The sequence below is a fragment of the Erpetoichthys calabaricus genome, chromosome 9 (genome assembly GCF_900747795.2).
Source record: "Erpetoichthys calabaricus chromosome 9, fErpCal1.3, whole genome shotgun sequence".
NCBI lineage: Eukaryota > Metazoa > Chordata > Cladistia > Polypteriformes > Polypteridae > Erpetoichthys > Erpetoichthys calabaricus.
The window spans coordinates 92805564-92831391 of NC_041402.2; the positions used below are offsets into that span (position 1 = coordinate 92805564).

The window sequence follows — 25828 nt, forward strand, 5'->3', positions numbered from 1 at the left end:
TTTAATTTACCAAGAACTGTAAAAATTCCTTAAAACGTATGTATCAATAGTCTACATAAACAGCATATATCTATTCATTCACCCATCTTCCAAACCCGACCATGGACGCGGGGCAGCTGGAGCCAAACACAGAAAGCATCGGGAGCAAGGCTGGAACAACCTCTGGACGAGGCGCCGGAACATTACAGAATAAATGCACACACTTCCATGCACACATGAATGTGAATATATAAACCATTTAAACTACCAGATTACAAACAAACTGTTATTTATCAAAGGGTAAAACAGCAACAACCCCACATATATAAAGCTCTTGTCAAAGAAAGATTCATATTTAGTGGCAAAGTGTCTTCACAGGGATTATGTTGAAAAATAAAAAGTGTTTGATTTTACCGGGGATTCTATTAAAAAGGTTCAAACCTTTCTGATCACCACTCATACTTCTAGAATTTGCTGTCTGACCCCAGCAAGTACAGGTGTCCGCATTTAAAGTCAAGGAGAAGGATCATATTTGTATCTAACCAGGTCAGCCTTGTGACCTGAAAATCTGTTTTGCTTATTGTTTATACTGCATGCATGCATATGCATGTTCTTGCTCAGTGTGATGCTTCTCAAGTTTATACAGAGGGATGATTCTGTTGACAGTGCAGTGATCCATGCTTCTGCCGAGAACATTCTGCTCCTGCTGGACTGTGGTGTTAATGAAGCTATACAACACCTTCCTCAGATCGCTGCACTCACTTTCTCTCCTTTTGCCCTTCACCCATTAATTATAAACTCTGAGTTATGAGATGACTTCATAATCCACCCCCTGAAAAAAACAGGTCAGTTACATCTTACATTTGCATCACAGGATACTCAGACTGGCATGTTTGCTTTTCTGTTTCTGTTGTTCTCTCTTCGACTCTGAAACATTTGTGCCTGGATGATGTATTTTCATCACAAACAGGTGTCTTTTCCAGAAATATATTTATTCTCTCTCTTTACTCCTCCTCGTTTTCCTGTGTTCCATTTCTTTTTAAATGTGCCTCCTACTTCACAGCTGCAATTTAGCAGATGGAATTTTGCTTTTGTTTCGTGCTGTTTGTGGGCGTCTAATGAAATGGGGGAAGAATGAAAGGAAAAGCTCACCGGTTCCTTTACACACGCAAACTCTGCAACGCGCCTTCTTAACGCTGCTGCTTCCAATCCATCACACGTACTCTGGCTCAACCCTCTGCAATAGCGGAGCACAGAGCACCAATTAATACCCTCAAGCATGATATCACGGCGCCCCTTCGAGCGAATGCTGTTACTGCACTTTACTAATAAAGGGCAATAAATGAACATTTTTCTTAACACCTTCCTCTCCAATCAGCAATGAAAAATAACAGCGTTAATTACCACGTCATATCCAATGGATGGAAAGAAAGTAACAAAAACACAATCCACATGTTACCCTTAAGCCGTTGTGATTTGCCCGGCTGTTAAAATTCTACTGTTTCATTGATGTCAAGGCCAACAAACAGACCACCTATCGAATCAGAGACAAGAACGTACCCTAAATCCCACCCCATTGGTTGTCCATCAGGAGTCCTTCGCCAATCCTAAGCAAACTTCTCCAACTACTGTGCAGCTTATTCTTCAATGCGAAAGCATCACCGTCAATCAACCCGTTTTATACGCCCTCTAAACATTTCTGACCAATCACGAATTGAAGAAGCTCCCCCATCCACTCGTTGGCCGTCCCCAGATTCTGTCTGCCAATCAGGAAAGAAGCTGCGCAACACGGCTCTGACGCGAATGACTGTGGGGCTTCTGCAGAGAAAAGTGAAAATAAATCGTCCAGATCTCGGGGACAGGTAGGCATTTTGACAAGAAAAGAAGATGTACCCGCTTGTGCCGGGAAAGGCTAGTCTGTTTAGAGTACTTCTGGGTGGCTGTCTTGTGCTTGTGCGCCTCCTTGGCCTGTGGTCCCCTGGGAACCGCGGTCTTGACTGTCAAGACACGGCGCTTCAGTAGCTGGCACTCGTTTACTTACAAATAACAGAATTGAGTATGCGAGGAAGTGGTGTAGTACGCTAGTCTTTTTCGCCTTTAACTGTGTTTCTTAAAAAATATATGAAGCGTGTTTGTTTTTTAATCCCCAAGCTTAAAGTCGAGCGTTGTGGTGGTATATCCAACCATCTAAGTTAATAAACATTACATGGAAAGTAAAACGAGCCACTTCCCGTAAATGACCCAGTAGTGGAGTCACGTGGTTTCATGTTGTTTCTGTGTTGGTAGGTTGCGTGTCTCCTGTCGGTGACAATGTCCGCTGCCGAGGTCAAGGCGGGCTCACAGAATCTGGAGCAGTTCCTGCTTTTGGCCAAGTCTACGCGTGGTGCCGCCCTGGTAGCACTCATTCATCAGCTGCTGGAGTGTCCAGGGGTGTATTTGTTTGGGGAGGTGTTGGACATGCCCAATGTCCGGGAGGTGAGCAGCAAACGGTGCATGGGTGCATTGTGGGAGAAGGGTCCCCATTGAAAGCAGCTTTAATATTTGTTGTGATTTTTCAGCTGGAGTCTGGTCCACATGCCCCTGTCTACCAACTTCTTAACTTGTTTGCCTATGGCACATACTGTGACTACCGGGGTAAGTGTATTTCAGTCTTTTTTGCATCGCTGCTGAAGTTACTTTTGCCCAATGTTTGTATAACGCATTTCATTGAGAACTGGACTGAAAAGTTATTCACAGCACACGAAAGTGCAAATTTAATAAAGTACATGGTAGGTCAGCAGCAGCAACAAAATCAAGAAGAAGGTGGATGGATAAAATACGTTTTAAAAGCCAGTTTTAAAATCTAAATTTAAATGCTAGGTCAGAAAGAGCTTCACAGACAAATATCAAGAAGAAGTTCCATTAAGTTCCAACAGTAGGGTACTATGTCAGTTCAAAAATGTAATATGGGGAAACCTTGGTACAAAGGAGAAGATTTTTGCATAGCAGTAACATGTTGTTGAGACTTTTAGGATTAATGTATTAAGCTAGTTACAATTTATGGATTATAAGAACTTTTAAGTTAGACAAACATTCACCAAGCAAGTGAGAATTTTGAATGGAAATGGGCAGCTTGTTCCACCAGCTAGGAGCTACACATGAAAAGAATCTGGATTGAGACTTGATGCCATGCTGAGGTGGCATCATCAGACCTGAGTGGTCAAGAAAGAGCATAGGACCTCACCAGTGTTTCCATATATATAGGTACTGACTTTTGATTACTCTGTAGGAAAGCTTTAAGAATTTGAACCTAATAAATATCTTAGAAGGAAGCCAATGTAATGATCTGAAAAGAGGAGTGACATGTGTCCTCCTTGGCTGGTTGAACACCAGCCATGCTGCTGCATTTTGAATCATCTGCAGTGGCACGGTGACATATGGCGATACTCCTGCCAGTAGAGAGTTTCCGTAGTCCAGATGTGACATGAGAAAAGGCCTGAACCTACTAGAGTAGGTTTTTTAGAGTAGGCAGCAGTAAACCCTTTTTACACCCATTGTATTATTTCTTTCTACTCAATAGAGAATGCTTCATCACTTCCGGAACTTAGTGAAGCTCAGAAGAACAAACTTCGCCATTTATCTATTGTCAGCCTGGCTGCCAACTTGAAGGTAAGGCTATTGAAATATCTGGGAAGACATGCTTCTACATTTTGGGTGGTTTAGATCAGGTGTTGGTAAAGGCATGGCAACTTCATGAAAGGAAACTTTTTCTTTCTTTTTCCTTAGTGCCTCCCTTATTCACTGCTTCTTAAGGAGCTGGAAATGAAGAATGTACGACAACTAGAAGACCTCCTCATTGAGGCTGTCTATGCAGACATAATACAAGGCAAGCTGGACCAACGCAACCAGCAGGTGGAGGTTGACTGTAGCATGGGAAGGGATTTGCGAAGAGGTGAACTAGCTGGCATCTCTCAAACTCTGCAAGAGTGGTATGTTTACTGTGAAAGAGTATCTCATAAGAGCATTTTAGTGATTTTTTTTTTTTAATTTATATTTTTTTGGGTTTTGTTTTCATGACGCTTTTTAAGCTCCCTTTTGTTGCTGGACAAACAAAATACCTTTATTAGCAAGCACTGTGCCAAACATTACAAGTACAGATATGCAGCCTAGCTATTTACAAACATTTTTTCATAGCTGGACAGAGGCAGGTGAAGTGACTTGCTCGGTTGGAGGTAACAAATAGACTGTGTTAACCGTGTAGTTTTGGAGTATAATTTGTTAACCACTACATTACACTTTGGCTTTCCTAGTAAATACATAATACTTTCTAAAGTAATTCCAATTTTGTATTTCACAAAAATGTGTTTGAGACTGTAACGCTTTTTGTTTGTGAACTAACAGACTTTTTTTTGGCTATTTAATGATTAATCAATTGTTCTAAACATTTTGGCTGGCATGAGAAACACGCCTAGTTAGGTGCATCTCCTACATTAATCCCAGGCACTTCTGCTTGCTGAATAAGTTCTTGTCTGTCTTCATGCAGTATCTATATAGTTACTGAGTGGCTTACTGCGCCTCAGTTTTTTACTTAAACCAACCAGTTTGCAAGCCTGGCTTTCTAGTGCATTGACCATTATGTTTTTCAGGCTGGTATTATACAAGACACCTAGCTGGAAAAAAATAATTTTGATTAATTTTTCATATTCCAGGTGCTCGGGGTGTGAAGCAGTGCTTGCAGGGATTGAGGAACAAGTTACAAGAGCAAACCAATACAGAGAGCAACAGCTGAAAGTGAAACAGCAGGTTGAAACAGAGGTAAATCATTGTGAAGTAAATAACATAATATATTTTATTCACTATTGTTTTAATTCTTTGTAATATATAACAGCACACTGTAAAGATATTTTGAGAGTCTTAGTAATTTACATTTGAAGTTTGTGCAGGTTCCATTCGTATTTTACAGTATGGCACAAATTGCAGCTTCATCCTCACAATACATAGAGTGAACATGGGTTGATATACATTAAAGGTAAGTCTGATTCACCCCTCCTAATTATTGAGTCTAGGTGTTTCAACCTGCCCGTTTTTAGCTGGTGCATAAAATCAAACCCATAGCCATGCAATCCCCACTGACAAACATTATCAGTCTAATGAGTAGAATGACTTGGTGACTTTAAACGTGGCACTGTCATTAGATGTCACGTACTGACTTATGACAAAGATCACATTTCTGCTCTGCTAAGTCTGTCCTGGTCAATTGTAAATGCTATCAATGCGCATCTGAAACATCTATAAGCAACCGTAATACAGCCATGAAGTGGTTTACCATGCAAACTCGCAGAGTAGGATTGCCAAGTGCTGAATGGCATAGCATGTAAAAATCACCTGTCCTCTGTTACATTGCCCATAAGAGAGTTCCAAACTGCCTCTGGAAGCAACATCAGCTGCTTCATGAAATGGTTTTCTATGGCTGAGCAGCTGTATACAAGCCTAAGATCACTATGCGCAATGCCATGTGTCAGCTGAAGTGGTGTAAGGCACACCACCATTGGACTCTGGTGCAGTGCAAACATATTCTCTGGAGTGATGAATCACACTTTCCTGTCTGGCACTTTGATGGATGAATCTGAATTTCGTGGATACCAGGAGAATGCTACTTTGTGGACTTCATACTGCCTACTGCAAAGTTTGGTGGAGGAGGGATAGTCGTCTGAGGCTGTTTTTTAAGAGTTTGGGCAAAGCCCTTTGGTTCCAGTGAAGGGTACTCACTACATCACACAAAGACATTTTAGTGCTCCTGTGCACAAAGCCAAGTCCATAAAGACATGGTTTGACGAATTTGGTATGGAGGAATGTGAGTGACCTACACAGAGCCCTGGCATCAACCCTGTTGAACACCTTTGGGATGAATTGGAATGCAGATTATACACTAGGTCTTTGCATCCAACATCAATACTTAACCTCACAAATGCTCTTTTGGCTAAATGGGTACAGATTTCTACAAATGTGCTATAAAATCTTGTGGAAAGTCTTCCCAGAAGACTGGAGGCTGTTCTGTTTTTTATTTCTTTTGGATGTAATTCCATATCAATGTCCATAATTTTGAAACTCATATAGGTCTGATGGTCAGGCATCAACAAAAGTTTGGCCATATAGTGTGTTATGCTTCACAATATCTAACACCTTCTTCATTTTTTGTTTCTAAATTAGGCAATCTCTTTAAGACTATGACTTTATAGTAATAGTGTGCAGATTTGTTGGTCAGTGAACATATTTTTTATTTTTATTTTTTTTTACTGTTATTAGCTGTGTTATTTCACACCTACTTTTGTTGTTACCACTTGGCACAGTATCCAACACCAGAAGTGGCATGTATCATTGCAGAAATTCTGAGATTCTAGGTTTGTGATAAAAATGGGCAAAAAGAACCAGTTGCAGTATATCAAAAATTGTTTGTTTTAGCACTATATAAGGACAAGACTATGTAGTAAAGTACTAGCAGGGTCCTCAGGACTTGTTGCAGTGAACAGCAGAAGGAGATCATGGCTTAGTTTAATTAGTTCACATCTAGCTTGGTTGTGGACTGGTGTTTGTCATCTGTCCATCAGCTCAGAGTCTGATTGACAACCTTGTGAACCATACCTGGATGAACTGCAGGATTATTGTAAATATTATTTATATCAGGACTTAAAATATTGAATCAGGAATTTAATGATACAGTATATTAGTGCATGCAGTCTTTATGATGAGTTGTGCTAACCAGTAAAACCCAAGGTAAATTCACTGAACGAGGCACTATTATCAACAAATAGTACCTTAAGTAAGTGCAGGATTAAAAAAATACAAAAAATAAATATATGAAGAGTCACAACTTGATGAGAATTTAGCATGTAATTAGAAATACATAGTAAGTCTTATTTTCCCCATGTTTGTTTTACTGTTTCTCAAACTTTGTAGATAACACAGAAAGGCTGGTGAAATAACTGTTTGCCAAGTCCCTGGTAATGTCGATTCTTTTCAGCTAATGTGCCCATAGCTAAACCACCAAAGGTATATAATACCTCAACAGATATTGGTAGCTCTTCATAAAGAATGTTTAATCATATCATAAATTGCACACAAGAACACAACCTCTATGGAGTTCATATTGTGGAATATTTTATTATCCGTTTGTAATATACCCACACATACACTTCCACAGTGTTAAAAGAAAGATGATTTTCACATTATCTTTCTATGTGCATTTTACTAAAAGCCTCATCAATATTGAAGAACAAATAACAGTTAAATGGCAATCCTGTGTGGTCCCCCCCCCACAGTGCAATCTGAATTGATCAGTATTGCTTTCTATGACACTGAGTTCAGAATCTGAATCAGAATGAGTGGTGCTGGATATATATGTTTTGTGATTTACTTCTTTTGTAATAGTTCCAGTTTATGTTGTTGTTCAGTTCATGAAAAAGCATGTGTTTTCAATCTGTGTGATGTAGTAAAAGGTGAAATGATCACTCAGTCAATTAAAGTTTTTGTCTTTGACAATGCTAGTAATTAAGAAAATAATTTGGTAAGGCACCCACTTTATTTTCATTTACCTTTCTCTGTAGGAGGGTGTCTCCAGCTTTTAGACTTAATATCAAAGTGGCTGAAGCAGACTCATTTTAAAAAACAGAATTATACAATTTATTGATAAACACAAGGATTAATGTGTATGTATGGTATGTATTTGTGTGTGTGTGTGTATATATATATATATATATATATATATATATATATATATATATATATATCACACACACACACACATATACATACAAATATACTGTATATAACTTTTTTAGTCTTTAAGGATGATGGCCAATGTTGTGTGAGGTTGCTTGTTGTTGTTGCTTCTGGTTCAACTGGAGAATTTTTCTTGCATTGTAGTACACTCTTTATCTTGTCTGTGTGGTGCTTTGTAGTGTGCTATGATGCTTTTTTGCTATGCCCTCTGCAACTTCATAGAGAAAAGCATTACTCTTTCTAGAACAAAAGTTTACTCACTAAAGTTACCTTTGTGCAGTAATGGCTAATTCTCTGTCTTCTCAAACTGGCCTCAGTCACTGGTACAGAGCTTGGCTTGGCAGAGTGGATTTTAGAGCTAGTTCAGAGTGTCCAGCTCCATGAGAATGTGCCTTGTCTGCTTTTGGCTCCACAAAGAGACTATTGTCAGCTTACAGAGAGAGAGAGAGCTGCTCATCAGTTTTCAAACAGTGAGAAGAGAGGAGTGCAGCTAGATTTTGAAGAAAGGTGTAACCCCTGGTGATTTGGTCAAGGTTACATCCAGTTACAGATACAGTGCTTATTTATAGGAGCATTATTTTTTCCATCACATACAGAAACAGTTCAGCTTTCAATTGCAAACCTAAGCTGAATGTCCATTTAGGCACCTTAATGTCTAGGGAACCTCTGCAAAGGCTCCTTTGTTATCAGATGAAGTACAGGGCTAAGCAAGTGTGGTACGAGATGCAGTTCAGCCTTTCGTTCTGGAATGTAAGTTGGGAGAGATAAATGTGCAGATAAATTTCTACATTCCTGTTAAATCTGCTGGTTTAACAAGTCTTGTATGGCACTAAGTGCCTAACAAAAATGGAAGTACCCATTTTACAATGCAAAAAAATGTGTGTGTGTTTGGGTATTCATTTTATAACTTTCATCACTCTACTCAGTTGGTTAGACCAGCTTATGAGAACATTTTAAATGTGCTAGCTCAAGATGCACACCGTAACAGCACTTCATATTGGTGCTTACCAGGTCTTGATCTGCAGTTATTATGCAGCACAAGTGTACCCTGTTACGATGCTAAACCTGACAGAGAGACTTATTACCATAAATACATACTCGGATGATCCCATGCTGAATCTGCACTGCAACTGACCATATATTTTTTTTTTTTTTTTGCTATAAATAAAAGAAAGTTACACTGAGGAAGATATAAAGTGTTGGTATCCAAAAAACATTTGTTTGCTTATTGATTATGGCACTGGAGAGTATTAAGTCTTGGAAGTAATAATTTCACTGTCATCTGTACATGTGACAAACAAAACTAAATTATATATGGGACAGACATCTGTTGCCTTAAATCATGAGCTGCTAACGCTCCTCTTGCAAGTCTTTTGTGTACTGATCTTGACAGTGAAGGATCATCAGTCTTATATTTGAGTAACTCTCAAGAACAGCAGGTTACCACAGTAACAAATGTCTGTTTATACAATAGCTACATGTATATTAATGTATAAAATGCAGTATAAAAGGAGACAAACCAAACTGCAAATGCACCTTGTAGGCAAGGCTGAGATAGAGAAAATACCTCTTTTCATTTCATCCTTATGATTTTTAGGAAAAAAAAAAGCCTGTGCTGCTGATTTTTTAAAACTGGTTAGCCACACATTACCTGGCTGTTCAGATGGCTGTTTGAGTCAGACTTTGCCTAAAAGAGACAGTTGTAAATAATGCATAACAAGTCATATTGGGCTTATTTTTCATAGGTTCCATCATAGAAAAATCCCTCTGTACTTAACAGGTTTGCAATTTAAGTAACATTTAAAAATCTATTTCAGTGATCTTCAAAGACTTTCCTAATCCAGTGAAATAAATACAGTACATGTCATAATAAAGATCATTAAGACAGATGCTGAAAATTAAACTTAAAATCTCATTTTTAAATCAAAGCAATTACCCACCAGTGGTATGCATGTATTCAGTGAAATATGATCTGCTACAGAAGACATTCTTTTTTCTTGGAATATAAAGTATTAGTGATTCTGAGTTTAAACGTTTGGCACAATGTTGTTTTAATTGATAGGTAGAGTATAGAAAGGTAAGTTAAACTTTGTTTATGTATGCATGTATGAGGTTTGCTGTAAACAGTTTCTACACTTCAGTAAAAATTAACATAAAATGTCTGCAAGTTATTCTGTGGTTGATTTGTAGCGAGCGCCCCTTACTGCTGCAGAACAAGAGTCTTTCCTAGTGCATGTGTAGTTGGCTGTCAGATTGGCATGATGTGGGGATGTATATTTTAAACAACATACTGTAATTAATTTTTTTTATGTCCGAAAGAGATTCAGTAATGAACATTCAGTGCTGTTGATTAAAACAGTGTTAATTGTTGAGTCTCACAAATGAAAGATTATGAGAAAGGACATTACTCATTTCTCTGGCTGGCCAACAAATACGGTCACTCTGACTTTGCTTTAACATGGTATCTAATGGAAGCATGAACAACTTTTATTAAAGCTTTACAATATTAAAATGTGTTTAGGTTTTAGGTTCCACAAAGCTTGAACTTTGCAGAAAGAGGTATGTTCAGATTTTGTCTCTATTTATTATGGATTACCACTGTGGATATGATGAAACTTTGAACTAAACAACAAATGACTCTCAATTAAATGGCATCATCCAGATTCTTGGAAGAAGTTGTATAAGGTTACCCCTTTAGCAGACAAAGTCACGGCCATTGTTATTTGAAATGCAGAAGAAATTATTTTGGTATGCGTTGTGTCTTTGATCAGTTTGTATGTAGATCTGTATTTTTATTTGTTTGTTTGTTTGATGTATTTATTTATCTATTTATCAGACAATTTATCCATGGCAACATAAGAAGGTGCAAGCATCAAAGCAACAGTGAACAATATTAGAATTCCTAAAACATTTCAGAGTTATTAAGGGTGAGTTGTACCTGACATAAATGCTTTTGAAATTCTCCATCAACATGACAACAGAACACCACACAAAGAAAATATATGAAGTAATTACTAAACTTGGATGGGTTGTTCGTCCCCTTCCACCCTACGGCACAGCTGTTGCTTCCTCACGATTCCACCTCTTTCAAGCCTTTAAAGATCCTATCTGTGGCAAAAGTATTGGAATTGATGACCAGCTGATTGAAGAAGTGAATTACAGCTGTTGTGATTCAAGTATGAATGCTGATGTTTTGAATTAGTACTAACCAAAACACTTGAATACTTCTAAAGAGGCCTAAACCATGCAATCATTTAAAAGGGAGAGATGGAACAGTAAAATTAAGTCCCAAAGTAATAAAGCCGTGAACTTTGTTTTAATTCTCTGTTAATAAACTTCAAAAAGATCCACAGTACAAAAATTCAGAATCTCAAAATACCCTAAAAAGCAGAACAAAAGGGCAATTCCACTGCAGTCTATGGGGAAAAATTAATGCCTTAGCAGTTTGCCTGAAGCATGGTGGGTCCTTAAATAGGCCTTAACAATCCACAATATTAGGAGTCCTCCACCTTGCTTTTAACATACAAACTAAAATAACATAGTTAACAATTACATATTGATTGAAAATAATTAAAGAAATAGTAAATGCAAAATAAATGTTGAAAGCATGTAAACATTTACTTAGAGGAACATTACAAAATAATCAACAAAAAAATTGGTAAAAGTGACTGAGATCATGGCGGAAGCAATGTTAAAACCCTGACAGTGTGATTCATACTTTATCAAGAAAGCAATACATGCTCTTAATTCTCACTAGTGCAAGACTTGAAATTAACAGTGATTCTGTAGAAAAATTAGGAGAGCCGGCGGTGTAGTAAATACATGTAGTTATGAGTATAAACAAACAAGTCAGTAAAAATTTTCTAAGCAAGCCTTAAGTAAACCTCTTATTCAAAATGAAAAATAACTGCACTATTGTACACAGTCTCCAGTTACTTCTTTGTTCTATGAAAAGACCTACCACTTTTTATTCATACATACAGTAAATTGGACAAGTGCATGTTTATAATTATTGCCTGAGCAATTATTTATTTTAGTGTAGTACTTTCAGCGCATTCAAATTGAAAATGAAGCATAGTTTAAGGTATGTATGAACAAAATCAATAATGCAGCAGTACTGAATGTTTTAGTTACTGATTTGTAGCATCTGGTGGCTTGGTGGTGTAGTGGAAGCACTGCCGGATGGCAATATATAAAATGAAGTCTGCATCCAAGGTGCTCCTTGTGTGAATTTATTTATGATGAATTTGTTTTCCCCTTATCTCCTCTGGCTTCCTCCCACAGTTCAAAGACATGTCCTCATGTATGTGTGTTCGTTCATATTACAATAGAGTGGTACCATGTCCAACTGTGGTATTCAGTACTCCTGCCCAGTTGAGTACTGGAATAGACTCTATGTGCTCGTAAATTTGTTTGGTAGAATTTTGAGTATCAAATGACAAATGCTTTTGTATTTTTTAATGCTGTTCACAGTAGTATTTAGTAGTTCACAATTTAAAAAAATCTTTCACTGATGATTGATTGATGTAATGATTGATTTTATTTGTAATTTTTAAAATGTTTTTTTCCAGTGAGTGTACTTGGTTATTAATTTACATTCCTTGTCTTTTGCCATATTTAAAACAAAATTCCATGAAAATCACTGTAGTTAGACCCATAAAGCATAGCAATGAATTCAGGCTAGGATAACCTGACATCCCTGCCATATTGTGCTAGTAGTATTTTCAGTGACACAATGGGGATGTGTTTGAATCCCTACTGATTGTTGTTTGTATGGAGTTTGCAGTGTCCCCTATCTGTATTTGCTTTCCTTTGGGTACTGTGATGACTTCCTAGAGCTTCAAAAACATTCGGCTGAATTAGTGAACCTGTATTAACCCAAGTGTGAGTGAGTGTTTGTGTGCACTTGTGTGAACTTTGTGATAAACTTTGTTTCCTGTCTTGCACCTGGTATTTGCCCATTTCTTCATATATATATATATATATATATATATATATATATATATATATATATATATAATATATCCATCCATTTTCCAACCCGCTGAATCCAAACAGGGTCACGGGGGTCTGCTGGAGCCAATCCCAGCCAACACAGGGCACAAGGCAGGGAACCAATCCCAGGCAGGGTGCCAACCCACCGCAGGACACACACAAACACACCAAGCACACACTAGGGCCAATTTAGAATCGCCAATCCACCTAACCTGTATGTCTTCGGATTGTGGGAGGAAACCGGAGCGCCCGGAGGAAACCCACGCAGACATGGGGAGAACATGCAAACTCCACGCAGGGAGGACCCGAGAATCGAACCCAGGTCCCCAGGTCTCCCAACTGCGAGGCAGCAGCGCTACCCACTGCGCCACCGTGCCGCCCGTTATATATATTTTTATATTCAGAAAGTTTGATAAAGCACTCGGTGAAAGGAATGTGTGATGTTGATCAGTGCAAGCAGGCCCCATTGTTATAATTGTGAGTTGTGTTTTAGAGCACATGGAATTCTAAAAATAGATATTCTTAGTGGCTATGATCATATTATTGTAAAACTACAGAGTTTTGCAAAAGTATTTGCCAAAGTTAACTTATTTGAAATTGTGTATTTCTATAACTGTACGCTTCATTAGTGCAGAAACAGCATACATTCATATGAAGGGTGTCTCTAACAAAAAAGCTGAAAACAATAAAAGTTTCTGATGCAGCATAAAAAAATATTTTTTGAGTTGCACTATGATATTAATCAGTTATTCATCATTTGCCGTGATACACTGTTTAGTACTTTTTCGTTTTTATAGGTTGGTTGAATAATTTTTTTTTTTAGTTTATTAATGTTACAGGAATTGAATTAAGGGATAAGATGTTGAGCCTTCTATCATTTGGTTTATCATTGTATATTCAGTAAAATTGGCTTTCCTATTGTAGTTGGATTCTACAAGTTGTTTTTTTTTTTTTTTGTGTGTGTTATGTGCCTACTTATTCTTACATTAGAATGGTGAAAGGAAAATTGGATTTTGCACTATGGGTAGAGCTTAACTGAGAAATTTTCTAATATGCTTTTCAGATTTACTTTCAACAGTATTAAATAATTAGAGTATTCTTAAATGTACTTAGTTTTGGTTTTACATGAGATAACATACATCAAAAACTAACAGTTACGAAACAGTGCAGTTATTATTCTCTGGACTTAATTACTTCATATGTGATTGAACATGGACACAGCAAATTAATTATCTCCCAGCTGGTTGATTTTTCAAAGGTGCAGTATATGCTTGGGGAAGTTAATATGATGGATATGATTGCTCCAAAGCAGAAAATTGCTCCTGCATTGACATTTAAAACTGCTTGCCTTCTTTTTTTGTGTTATTTATATAAGTATTCTTTAATAATATGAATTATTCTCATTAACTGATCTGCCTTTTTTTTTAAAAAAAAACTAAATTGGCAGCAGTACGACACAGTAATGACAGTCAAGGAGTGGAAGATAATTTAAGGAATTTTAATTTTTGCAGTGACTTGAAAAAATCGGGAGTCCTTTGCCTGTAGATTATATTGGAACATTTTTAAAGAATGTGAAAGACGATATTAGAGGGTCTAAGTGATGTACTGTAGCTCATCACGAGCCTGCTTCTCTGAGATATTCTATATAAAATACTTTTTTGTTAAGAAAATGATTGAAATCTTGTAAGTACAAATGTAAATGAAAAGTTTGGACAGTCGCCAAAAGTAATTTTTCATTTATTACTTATTAAAGGCACATTCAAACAATGTAGATGGGCATTTTAAGTGAATTATTCTTATAAATATTTCAGGTATTAACCTGAATAATAACTTGCATGTTTATATACAGTATGTCCAAAATGTGCTAAAATTTGTGTGAGTCAGGGTCTTGTTTAAAATCATCCTCTCTGTAATTACACACATGCAGGAGAATTGAGTAGCACAGTTTTTGAGCCTCATTTTTTTGTTTTCTTGCATATATTCTGCTATAGAACAGCTGTGCAATAGCAAAAGTTGCCCACAAACTTCAAGTAGAGTATGTTGTAAAAATATGTCACAGTGAGAAACTGGCAGCATGTAATTGGCACTTTATGTAACAATAGCTACCAACAGCAGTGACAGTGGCAAAACGATGATTGTATTTTAATAATTGTGATGGTCGTTTTAAGTTGCCTTGACTAATGAGTTCACTTAACTCCAGAGATGGAGATTGAGCGTGGGTGGTAATGGAAAGCACTCTAAGAAAGTATTTGTTTGGCTCCGATAACAGAAATTCTAATTTGTAATATATATTTTTATTTATGAACACTACCAGTCAGTTTTAGAACACCTTTTAGTTTTTTCCAGTTTTTCTTCAAATTTAATCAATTGAAATGCAATAAATGCTCTAAAATGGTAAGAAGTACACTGCCAGAGGCTAAATTTTAAAATTTAGGTTAGAAAAACTGAAAAAAGGAAATTTTAGAATTTTACAAATAGGCCTTCTTCAAGGAATAACTAATAGGTTAAAGTAAATTTAAGCCTTGCAAGTTGAAGCAAACAATTTACACTGGTGTCCCAACATCTGTTGATTACTTAAAAACCCTCTGTCTAAAAGCAGAGTTGTAACAGACTGTGTTATTACACCCTCTAAAGTACTTCTTGGACAATATTACACTATAGAAAGTTGTAATTTCCAGTGATAATGGCAAGAAAGCTGCAATTAACAAATGAAGTTAGTCAAAGCATTATTACCCTTAGAAGTGTAGGCTTTTCATTTAGAGAAATTGCAAAAGAAAAAAAAAAATCAAATCAAATCTATGAAGAGATCTGGCAGACCCAAAGTCACAACCCAATCAGAAGACAAGTTTTTTAGGGTTGCATTATAGGCATTTCACAGTACAACAGCTTCAAGCACAGCTTAACAGTGAAAAAAATAACTCTGTTTTTACTGTGAAGAGGAGACTTTGTGCTGCAGGTTTGACAGAGCATGTGACCGTAAGAAAGCCATTCCTTAAAGGGCAAAATAGGGCCTTGAAATACTGCCTCTGAAGTACTGCAGACAGATTGAAAGTCTAATGGACAGATGTATCAAAATTTGAAATCTTCAGTTCATCACGCAGGGTTGTCTGTATGCCATTGAGTTTGTGAAAGGGTGGTTCCTCAGTCTGTCAAACATGTAGGTGGAAGTGTGATTGTCTGGGGTTCTTTTGCTGAAGGCAGAGTTGGTGACTTGCAAGTGAAAGTCATTCTGAATCAAAAGGGTTACCACAGTTTGGCAGTTATATCGGCAACTTTAATGAATCAAAAATTTGAATGAAATTTTGTATGCTTAGTGATTCCTTGATGGTTTCTGTTTTTTGCGCTATTGTTTATTTGTTCTACGTCTTGATTTCATGAAACATGACATTAAACCGAGTTCATTTCTGAAAAAACTGAGGGGTTCTAAAACTTTGACCAGTAGTGTATTTGTGTGCCCTTCTGGTTGCTGTGTCTCTGTTATTCCAACAGATCATGTAACACAAACATTTGCAGTAATAAAATACATTTACCATTCCAACACATAACAAACATTTGTAGTAATTAATTTTATTACAACATGCATTACAAAATTTATTCCAGTAGATGGTGCACTGCAAATTTTAACACTGAGGTCCTTTGTTGATTATTTTCAATGATTCTTAGACGGGTAGCACAGGTATTGCTTGTGTGTCCGTACACATATATGTGTATATAAATAATATATATATATATATATATATATATATATATATATATATATATATATATATATATATAAATATACAGTGCATCCGGAAAGTATTCACAGCGCATCACTTTTTCCACCTTTTGTTATGTTACAGCCTTATTCCAAAATGGATTAAATTCATTTTTTTCCTAAGAATTCTACACACAACACCCCATAATGACAACGTGAAAAAAGTTTACTTGAGGTTTTTGCAAATTTATTAAAAATAAAAAAACTGAGAAATCCCATGTACATAAGTATTCACAGCCTTTGCTCAATACTTTGTCGATGCACCTTTTGGCAGCAATTACAGCCTCAAGTCTTTGCTTGGCACACCTATCCTTGGCCAGTTTCGCCCATTCCTTTTTGCAGCACCTCTTAAGCTCCATCAGGTTGGATGGGAAGCGTCGGTGCACAGCCATTATAGGATCTCTCCAGAAATGTTCAATCGGATTCAAGTCTGGGCTTTGGCTGGGCCACTCAAGGACATTCACAGAGTTGTCCTGAAGCCATTCCTGTGATATCTTGGCTGTGTGCTTAGGGTCGTTGTCCTGCTGAAAGATGAATCGTCGCCCCAGTCTGAGGTCAAGAGTGCTCTGGAGCAGGTTTTCATCCAGAATGTCTCTGTACATTGCTGCAGTCATCTTTCCCTTTATCCTGACTAGTCTCCCAGTCCCTGCCACTGATAAACATCCCCACAGCATGATGCTGCCACCACCATGCTTCACTGTAGGGATGGTATTGGCCTGGTGATGAGCGATGCCTGGTTTCCTCCAAACGTGATGCCTGGCATACACACTAAAGAGTTCAATCTTTGTCTCCTCAGACCAGAGAATTTTCTTTCTCATGGTCTGAGAGTCCTTCAGGCGGGCTGCCATGTGCCTTTTACTAAGGAGTGGCTTCCGTCTGGCCACTCTACCATACAGGCCTGATTGGTGGATTGCTGCAGAGATGGTTGTCCTTCTGGAAGGTTCTCCTCTCTCCACAGAGAACCTCTGGAGCTCTGACAGAGTGACCATCGGGTTCTTGGTCACCTCCCTGACTTAGGCCCTTCTCCCCCGATCACTCAGTTTAGATGGCCGGCCAGCTCTAGGAAGAGTCCTGGTGGTTTCGAACTTCTTCCACTTATGGATGATGGAGGCCACTGTGCTCATTGGGACCTTCAAAGTAGCAGACATTTTTCTGTAACCTTCCCCAGATATGTGCCTCGAGACAATCCTGTCTCGGAGGTCTACAGACAATTCCTTTGACACACACACATATATAATATATATATATATATATATATATATATATATATATGTGTTTATTTATATTTATTTGTTTGGCTGATGCCTTTATCCAAGATAGGTTATGATAATTGAGATGCAGTTGGTTACATTTTTTTCAGTTGTTTCAATTTGGAACACAGGCAATTTAAGGAACTTGCTCAGGGTCACGCAGAATCAGAAATGAGGTTTGATCTCACTATCTCAGGGTTTCATCTCCAAAGACTTTACCACACAGATACCACACTGTCTGTTAAATACTAACTAACTACTGCTATTGCTAGAACACTACCATTTTCAAGAGAGAGAAAGAAAAAACACTGACCTCTTTGTTATACACACTTGAGGCTGTCAGTTCTGCTGTCTCTTCCAGCTCTCCCTGTAGAGATAATTGTACAAATACATGAATATATTGCATTATGGTTTTGTTATATTTGCATTGTTACATATGTTGCTAATTTGAGCTACTGTAAGCAAGTGCAGTTATTTCATTGAAAACTTCAGAGTTTTTTGTTAAGGACATTTTGTATGTATATAGTTTGTTATTTATTGATAATAAATCAGATTTTACAGTATAATAAATGTTGTTTATTCAGTCTGTATTATTAAGATAGATGCTCTATAAAAACTAAAACAGTAGTAAGAAGTTCTATATCATGCTAAATATTGAATGATCAGTACAGTAAAAATAATCATGATGTCATTTTTGGCTAAATGGCACAGCTCGTAACTGGAAAACACTGACAACTTTTGGATTTCATGCTTGAAATAATATGGGAACTATTAAGAAAGGAGCAGTTCAGTGTCTGTGAGAAGTATGCACGTTACATAGATTTTTTTCTCTTAAGTATTTCAGTGTTTCTCCCAGAATCCAGAGATGTATATGTTAAATTAATTGGTAAGTTGAAGTTGGACTGGTATAAGTGAGTGTGGGTAGTTACATGTGTTTGTATGGCTCTCTTTTACCCCCACTGGTATCAATATAGGCAGTGCTTACCTGGAAGAAACCTAACTCTCCTCTTTTAAGTCAGTGGGTAACTGATGTTTTATATTATTTGAAATTGGAAAAAATCAAATTCTCACTTAGAGGATCTGTGCAGAACTTTTTCAAAACCTGGCAGGATCTAATCAATAATATTTTAGAATAAGCTCTTAAAGCACTGAGGAAATAGATTCTCTCCCCATTTCTTTTTCTTCTCCATTTATCTTTATCCACCTAATAAACTCATCAATTTATTTATTTTGACTATTTTAAGTTTTATTCCGTTGGCCATGCTCTCCTTCTCAGGGGTGGGGGATGATTTGTTTTTAATCCTATTTTTTTGTAAAAATTGATATATATATATATATATATATATAATAGGCAGTGCTTACCTGGATGAAAGGGTTAAAAAACTAGGGCGCTTTGCTCGCCAACCCCTGTGTTTGGTTATTGGATATACAATTTTAAAAGCTTTTTTTTCCTTTGGAATTGTTTCAATTTCATTATTTGCACTTTTACTTTAAAGCTTCAGTAAAAACAATATTTGGAATTACCTTTTCTTCAAGATCGCATTGAATTTTGATTCCGTTTTTGGAGATACATTGTGACAACGCAACATATAACTGCCCGTGAGTGAAATATTGTTTCTTTTTCTCTAATAAATAATTTTCTCTTCTTCTAATGTTTGTCCCTGTGATTTGTTAATTGTCATAGCAAAAGCTATTCTCACAGGAAACTGTAAACATTTTAATACAAATGGCATATCAAGATCTCCTTTGGTGTCTAATGTTATTCTATACTACCTTTCTTGTCGCCTGTTAAAATTTGCATTGCTTCTCCGTGATCATAAATATACACCTGACCAAATTGTGTTTTCTTCGAAATTAAACTTGTCGTTGCTTTAACTGTTGCGGAACCACAGATTCTCATAGTGTATTGCCATTATTGTGTAAATCTATGTTTGGAGCATTGAGTGATGTGAAAAGATTATTGTAGACTTCTACTGTATATTTTGCCTGTAGTGTTTGTGGATTCTGCGGTGGGCTGGTGCCCTGCTCAGGGTTTGTTTCTAACTTGCTCCCTCTGCTGGCTGGGATTCTCTCCAGCCGACCCTCGTGACCCTGTTTTCGGATATAGCGGGTTGGGAAATGACTGACTGACTGTTTGTGGATTTCACTTTCTCCAAACATCAAATCTTTTAATTCTATTGGATACGCCGCCTCCATTGTGTAGAAACACTACTTTTTCCTGATGGCAACACGAATTAGACGATCTACAAGTCTCTGACTTAAACTTCAAAGCCTTACAATATTTCCATACTTCTGACATATCACCTATGTCCATATATTCGATCTCTATTCGCCTTTCCGTCATTTCACTAAGTAATAATTTCTCTTTTTTAGCGCCACTGCGATCTATATCTTTTTTTGATACTTTCGAATTTTACTGCTTTTATATTCTGTAACTTGCTCTGCATGTATATCGTGCCTACATTTTATTGTGTCTTTTGAATTCCACTGTTTTCATTATCTCTAACCTGCTCTGCAAGTCACCCCCCCCCCCGTTTTTGAACTTCTTTATGATGTTTTACTTTGTTTTCTACTCTTTGTCTTTTATTTCTGACCTCACTTTGTCCTACTATTTTTTCAATTACATCTGGTCTGTGATGATTATTTTCCCTTTTTTCGAGTAATAATTTCCTTTTGTTTGTGCTAATGCAATCTTTACTATCTTTTTTTTTTGATACTGTAGCGACGTTTTAAAAAAAAAAAAAAAAAAAAAAAAAACAATAGACAGATGTAGTAAAGTCTCACAAAAGGTTTACTTGAACAATCAAGAAAAAGAACGCTGACTTTGTAACCCCAAACACAACCATCTAGCACCCTCTCCAACCCCTCCTCCCATCCCGGTCAGTCAGTCTTCCATGCTATACTCTGCCCTCCCTCAATCGAACCTAACAGTCACTCAAAAAAAACAATGCTTCAACCTGGCTGGGATGCTACAATACTTTCGAATTTTACTGCTTTCATATTCTTTACCTTTCTCTGCATGTGTATTGCACCATCATTTTTATTTTTTTTTTGAGCCTTTCAAATTCCACTGCTTTCATAATCTCTTATCTGCATTTTTTTTCTCTCAAACGCTTTTGGGTCTCTTTTCTCTGCGCTGCTCTTTCTTCTTCGTTTAGTTGTTGACGTTTCATCTAGAAACTATTGTCCATTTACGCTGAGAGCACAGGATCTGTGTCTGCTACATGCCTTTACACGACTGAGTGTTTTGCTGCCTGTGGTCTTACTTGATATTGGTTGTAAGTAGTGCGTGACTTGCAAGAATCTCATGTTCCACATCTCCGCGAGACAGTCCTGGGACAATCTCTTGGCTCCAAGTCTCATGTTTACGGTCCCCGCAAGACGCTCCGTGGCCAATCTCTTTCATCTCGCGGGTCTTTTAAGTGTCTTCCAAGAAAATCACGTCTCATCTCCCTGGTTTTCCTTTCCAAGATTTTTTTTTTTTATAATAGAGAGATGTAGTAGTCTTATTTTGCCATAAACTGTACTAAAGTGTGGAAAAATGTATTCCTTGAGTTTGTTTTAGTTTCATTTTATTACATTTTGGTTATCTTATACATCCCAAAATGATGTTTGTTTTAGGTTAGTTGTAATTAGCCTCTTGAGAATTTGTAAGTGCTTATGTGGCCTTGTGGTGGAATGGTGCTCAGTCTGCCGATTTCTGCCGTAGCAGAATGCCCTCCAACTTCCCTGACCACAAATTGAATTAAGCAGACTTGACAATATTCTGTTTTGCCTTTTTTGTGAAAAAGTAAGCCTGGTTGATAACTTTCTAGTTTTAAACTATTTTATACTTGAATGCCTAACACTAGTTATGTTATGCCTGATCAAATAAATCTTATTATTATTATGCCATCTATGAAATGCTGCATTAAATACTTGCATTTATGAACTTGAGATTACTTTGCTTTCATGCACATGCCAAAGCTATAACAAATATTCCTATACTTTGGTCCTTTTTGGCATGTTTCAATTTATTCTATTTTGAAGTAAACATAACAGCTATTATGACTTATTTTAAGTGATTATTTCAAATTTATTTTGAATTAAATTCAAGGACGTCAATGTGTAATGAAAATGGGGCACACAGTTCTACAAGTTGAACTGCATCCCAGTGTATCATAATGCAATTTATTTTTATATTCGAGTCTTGCTGTATTTATGTGTAAGATAAAAATCTTAAATCTGTCTTCCTGTGGTAAATTGAAGACCACGGCTGTTTGCCATTTTAAATAAATAATCGCTGCACTCGTGGCTTAAAGAAGGAGAGTAGTAGTGTGGCGGGAGCGGTTCCCGGGCATGGTAAATGGGCATGGGCATTACAAAAGTTTTAAAACTTTGGTACGATACTAAGTTTAAGTATTGGTTTTTGATACCAAATATATAGTTGAATTTTAATGCAATTCAATAAAAAAAATTATTTAAACAAATTGCAGTTCTGCATGCATAAAAATCTTCACATTGGTTAAAACAAACAGAAGTGTTACTCATTAAATGTAAATACTTCAAGTATTACAATCCTTTGTAAAAGGTAAGAATAAAGTTCTGTAGATAGTAAAAAGTAAATATGTTTTTTTTTCCTTTGGTGAAAACGCATACTATTAGTACATTGAAATATTACAATTGTTATTAAATGTTAATTGAATAAGTATTGCAGTATTTTGTAAACAATACAGTAATCCCTCCTCCATCGCGGGGGTTGCGTTCCAGAGCCACCCGCGAAATAAGAAAATCCGCGAAGTAGAAACCATATGTTTATATGGTTATTTTTATATTGTCATGCTTGAGTCACAGATTTGCGCAGAAACACAGGAGGTTGTAGAGAGATAGGAACGTTATTCAAACACTGCAAACAAACATTTGTCTCTTTTTCAAAAGTTTAAACTGTGCTCCATGACAAGACAGAGATGACAGTTCCGTCTCACAATTAAAAGAATGCAAACATATCTTCCTCTTCAAAGGAGTGCGTGTCAGGAGCAGTGACTGTCACAGAGATAGAGAGAAAAGCAAACAAATCAATAGGGCTGTTTGGCTTAAGTATGCGAAGCACCGCGGCACAAAGCTGTTGAAGGCGGCAGCTCACACCCCCTCCGTCAGGAGCAGACAAAGAGAGAGAGAGATAGAGAGAGACAGAGTTTGTTTTTCAAGCACAAATCAATACGTGCCCTTCGAGCTTTTAAGTATGCGAAGCACCGTGCAGCATGTCGTTTCAGGAAGCAGCTGCACAAAAGATAGCAACGTGAAGATAATCTTTCAGCATTTTTAGACGAGCGTCCATATCGTCTAGGTGTGCGAACAGCTCAATCCCCCTACGTCAGGATCAGAGAAAGTCAGCGCAAGAGAAAGAGAAAAGTAAGCTGGGTAGCTTCTCAGCCATCTGCCAATAGCGTCCCTTGTATGAAATCAACTGGGCAAACCAACTGAGGAAGCATGTACCAGAAATTAAAAGACCTATTGTCCGCAGAAACCCGCGAAGCAGCGAAAAATCCGCGATATATATTTAAATATGCTTACATATAAAATCCACGATGGAGTGAAGCCGCGAAAGGCGAAGCGCGATATAGCGAGGGATTACTATATACTTATTTTTATAACAGACATTACTTAAACATTCAAGTAAAAAGAATGAAAATGTCTTTTGTAAACAAGTGTTCAGAAAGTAATACACAGACTACTGACACATTTAAAGTCTTTGCATAAATGCAAACAGTGCACATTGGATTTTTGTGTGAATAATCTACAATGTCTTTATAACTTCCAAATTTTTTGCAAAAAGGCCAGCAAGTCAACTTGCTCTTTCATGCTTTTGTTGTTACAAATGAGCCCTGACATACTAAATTCACACTCTAAAGCATAGCTGGAAATATACAAGTACACGGAAGTGTGGTGCCCCTGTTTACACAATTGAGTACAGAAAATTTACTGCACCTTACATTACATAGTAAATGTGATGAAATATAATTTTAAAGTTGCATGTAATAAAAGAATGGAATGTGTTACGGCAGCACACTTCACGGCGACAGTTTAAAAATCAAGGGAGTAAAGAAGCCCCAGTTACAAAGACTGTTGCCCCCTGAATGAACAGCACAGAATAAAACTGGCCCGCAGTTAAAAATAATTGCAGAACCTGGTCTTAAAGCCTTAAGCATTTAACTGACTATAAAATGCTTTAACCTATATTACTGCCTTTAAGTGTTTGTCTGAATTGATCGTGTAATCCCTAAAATCTTTCATACAAATTTGTATGTTATCATGTGGTTTTCTGTCCCCAATTGCCATAAACCCAAAGTTATTCCAGATGACACTCCAGCTACCCTCTTTGAAAATGACTAATTAAAGTTCCAGCAGGTGAAAAGCAGGTGAAATTGCCATATTAACACCTGTGAGACAATGGAAATCGGAGCTGCAGTTCTATCCATGGTGAACTGGAGGTGCAATCGTAATGCAGGCTACATATTATATACCATAAAAATTAGTATTGATTTTAAAATCTTAAAATACTTAATATTGCTATACTTTTGACCGTGCTAGTGAGTAGACACTGTCCTGTTGGAAAACTGTGTTATGCAGACCTGCTGTGGAAGGTTGTTTGTCCATCTATCACCTTTATTGCAATCCTGAAGCATAAGCTTCTCATGGCATTCATTAATGTCATAGACTTACAAATATAATCATTGTCATAACTGACCATACTGATACAGTATCTCTGCCAGTTTTGATGCAAAGGAGTCTACTGCTTCTGAGTGCAGCATGTTTCTTTATTTCTGGATCCAAAGTAAAACCTATAATGCATTAATATTGGAAAATAAATAAAGGTGATTAAATAAAGAACTTGGTGATTTGAAATACAATGTCAGAGTGGAAATAAGCAGAAAAAAATCACAGTCCCATGAAAACATTTATTTTTTTTACTTTGATTTTCCTTTTATCAGGTATCAAATCTTCAGAAGACACTGAAGGCCACAGCCACGCCATCCACATCTGGCCCGGCCTGCACAGCGGGTACTCCCAGTCAAGATCCAGACCAACATGCAAGTGAGCTCCGAGATTCTGCCCCTTCCCAAGATGCCAGGCAGTCGGGCAAGAAAAGCTCTAAAGTGAAAGGGTAAGAATTGTTGTGGTGAGTTGTGTTCAGCCTGCCTTTTTATTGCTTTATACTAAAACTGTATAATTCAATGAAATATGAAACAATAAAGCACTCAAACGTAGGCATTTTCACTTTGCTTTTATCAAAGGGCATCTATAAATCAGATAAGAAAGTATTTGTACTTGCGGAGTTCTAGCAGATTTAGGTAGTGACTGATTTTACCACCTTGTTGTTTGTAACCAAATAACTATGTTGAACATTCATTCATATGCTTTCCTACTCATTTTAGTATTTTACACACATTTAATATTTTAGCATGAGTGATTATTGGAATATGTTTCAGTCCTGGCACCACATCTACACAGTAATTCCTGTTGCTGCTGCCAGGATAGACTTTAGTTTCTTGTGGCCATAACCAACAAAAAGTATAAAAGGGAACTAGTTAATTAATTTATAATAATCTTTGTGTTTCATCATAAGTGACCTTGTTAATTAGCAAGATATTTTAAAAATGCCTTCCAAATGGTAATTGCTAAAGAAATGTTCTCGCAATGTCCATTTTTGTGTTGAAAGTAATAATTACCCAAAACCTAAGCATGCCTCAGATTTTAGAAGTGTTTCTGGCTGCCTGAATTTTTTGCATGCTGACACATTTACCAAAGCTGCAGCCATATGCTTTGTTGGTTATCGATTATGGTATCTGTATTTGAGAGAAATTTCCTTTATTCTTATTTAAGAGTATCAATTTATTCCCAAAGGAAACAAAAAAACCTAAGGGAGAATATGACTTCATTGAATAAACTGAACATGTAATTTTTCAAGGATCTAAAGGATATCTGGTATTTTTCAAGTCAAAGTTCTTTATTTACAATCATATTATTTGCTACATAAATGTGTGTTCTAAATTTTTTATAAATTTTAAAAAACTTTTGTCTGTTATAGCAGCATACAATGGAACTCTAT

At 36.9% G+C, this 25828-nt stretch overlaps 1 protein-coding gene across 1 annotated transcript in view; it reads left to right on the forward strand.

Annotated features, from left to right (window-relative positions):
- The first annotated feature begins 1697 nt into the window (after positions 1 to 1697).
- The window catches only part of cops7a (COP9 constitutive photomorphogenic homolog subunit 7A), a 46699-nt gene continuing 22568 nt past the window's right edge, over positions 1698 to 25828 (forward strand). Inside the window, exons 1-7 of the mRNA XM_028809915.2 lie at positions 1698 to 1841; positions 2266 to 2454; positions 2538 to 2613; positions 3539 to 3627; positions 3745 to 3947; positions 4668 to 4773; positions 24711 to 24883. Coding sequence (XP_028665748.1) covers positions 2290 to 2454; positions 2538 to 2613; positions 3539 to 3627; positions 3745 to 3947; positions 4668 to 4773; positions 24711 to 24883 — 812 coding nt within the window. The 5' untranslated portion in view covers positions 1698 to 1841; positions 2266 to 2289. The remainder of the gene's footprint in view (positions 1842 to 2265; positions 2455 to 2537; positions 2614 to 3538; positions 3628 to 3744; positions 3948 to 4667; positions 4774 to 24710; positions 24884 to 25828) is intronic.